The sequence below is a fragment of the Perna viridis genome, chromosome 12 (genome assembly GCF_037379345.1).
Source record: "Perna viridis isolate PV_CMFRI_1.1 ecotype Kerala chromosome 12, ASM3737934v1, whole genome shotgun sequence".
Lineage (NCBI taxonomy): Eukaryota > Metazoa > Mollusca > Bivalvia > Mytilida > Mytilidae > Perna > Perna viridis.
In genome coordinates, this window is record NC_142456.1 from 17,377,789 (window position 1) to 17,379,426 (window position 1,638).

The 1,638-nt window shown below is 34.6% G+C and overlaps 1 protein-coding gene across 1 annotated transcript; it reads right to left on the minus strand.

The window, feature by feature from the left end:
• Window positions 1–324: 324 nt before the first annotated feature.
• LOC148601499 (galactoside alpha-(1,2)-fucosyltransferase 2-like) lies at window positions 325–1,335 on the minus strand. The gene has a single exon (XM_088556407.1). The coding sequence runs from the start codon at window positions 1,333–1,335 to the stop codon at window positions 325–327; it is 1,011 nt and encodes a 336-aa protein (XP_088412533.1).
• Window positions 1,336–1,638: the final 303 nt, after the last annotated feature.

Consider the following 1,638-nt stretch of genomic DNA (forward strand, 5'->3'; position numbering starts at 1 on the left):
TCTATAAGGTTAGGAATCATATTCTAAATAATTTTAGATCGTCTAAGAAATACTGTCGTGGACTTATTTTTGCAGGTTTTATTTTTTGTCAATTAGCATCAACTCTAGTAATATATGCGTCTTTGTTCACATTTGCTATTGATATAATTTAAATCTACGTATACGTTAATGTCAAATGTAAATAATTTAAACAATGAATGACAATTACAACAATATTTGAAGACAAAATCTCTTTCTAATGTACAAGTTTTCCAAACATGACTTTTGTAACTCCAAGTTACTTTTGAGATTAGTACCACTATTAATTTTTTTTTTATTTGGAAATTAAAATCCTATCCATTTAGGATAGTAGTAATCTGAATAGTCTTTGCTGTAATGTTTCCTAAGTTCAGATCCCTCCCTGGCTGGCCATTTGAAATACGTCACATCTCCACCAGTAAGCCAGCCAACCCACCAACCAAAAGTTCCAACAGTAGTAATCGTGTGGTCACATGATGACAACAGCGCAATGATTACTTCCCGTTTATGATGTTGTATAAACCTCCTCGTCGTATTTTTCGGGAAATGCTGCTTCCCCCATATCATGTCCTGGCATGACACTATGAAAATAGTGTTTTTATATTTATTTTTATAATATTGCACTGCTTTTGATAAATACTCTGGGGTAGCAACGTTATAACCGAACGAGTTATTAACCATATCCCCTCTACGAATATGTACTCCAACCAGAACGAAGCCGTTCCTTGATGTTAAATTTAAATTATTCAATTCTTTGTTTAACATTTCATCAGCTTCTAATTGCACGTGTTGACGAAATACCAATTCTTTCCGTAATATTTCCTCATAACCATGAAAATATTTCCAGGACTGTATATAAATATCTAGTCTCATATTTTTCGATGCTTTAAATTTAAATAATTGTTCATCGAATGCGCAATCCCATCTTGCAGATTTGGCTCCGACGTTTTTGCAAATTTTGGGGACATTTTCAGTAAATACGTTCAAATTGAAAATGCGATAAAGCTCTGTTTGATTTGACATCGCAATTTTCATTCCTTTTGACAAAGCAGCGCCAAAATTCGTTGCAAATATAAACAGTTTATTTCCAATTCCTCCAATGAAGTTTGGACACATATAATAAGTGGTTTTACGTCGGCGGTTTTTGTTTAGTAGCTCTGAATTGGAAGAAGACCGGGAAGAAGATTTTTCTCTATGTGATCGTAAGCGTACATCCTGGGATTGTGATGTTGTTATTGAAGGGGTCACTGATCTAGATTTCTCAAAATTTGTTGTTGATATCACTTTTGAAACATTTGTATGATACTTAGCCTTCATTGTCACTCTAGAAGAAAAGTTCTTATAGAAGCCTCTTCTATTCGATGAATTAGTAAAATTCCGGGGTGTACTGATGCTTGGGAAAGAAAAGGAATCATTTGTTTCCTGGTAGATTTGTGAGAAAGATACCAGAATGGTCAGTGTACACATCACTATAGGGATCACCAAACCTGAAAGAACATAAATATCACCAGTGTCAACGTACACATCAGCATAGGGATCGCCAAACTTAAAGAAACATAAAGATCACCCGTGTTAATGCACACACCAGTACAGCGATGACCAAGCTTGAAAGAAGATACA

Bases quoted from the DNA above. Each gene is read 5' to 3' on its own strand.
- LOC148601499 (XM_088556407.1), bottom strand. From the start codon at position 1,335: ATGAAGGCTAAGTATCATACAAATGTTTCAAAAGTGATATCAACAACA.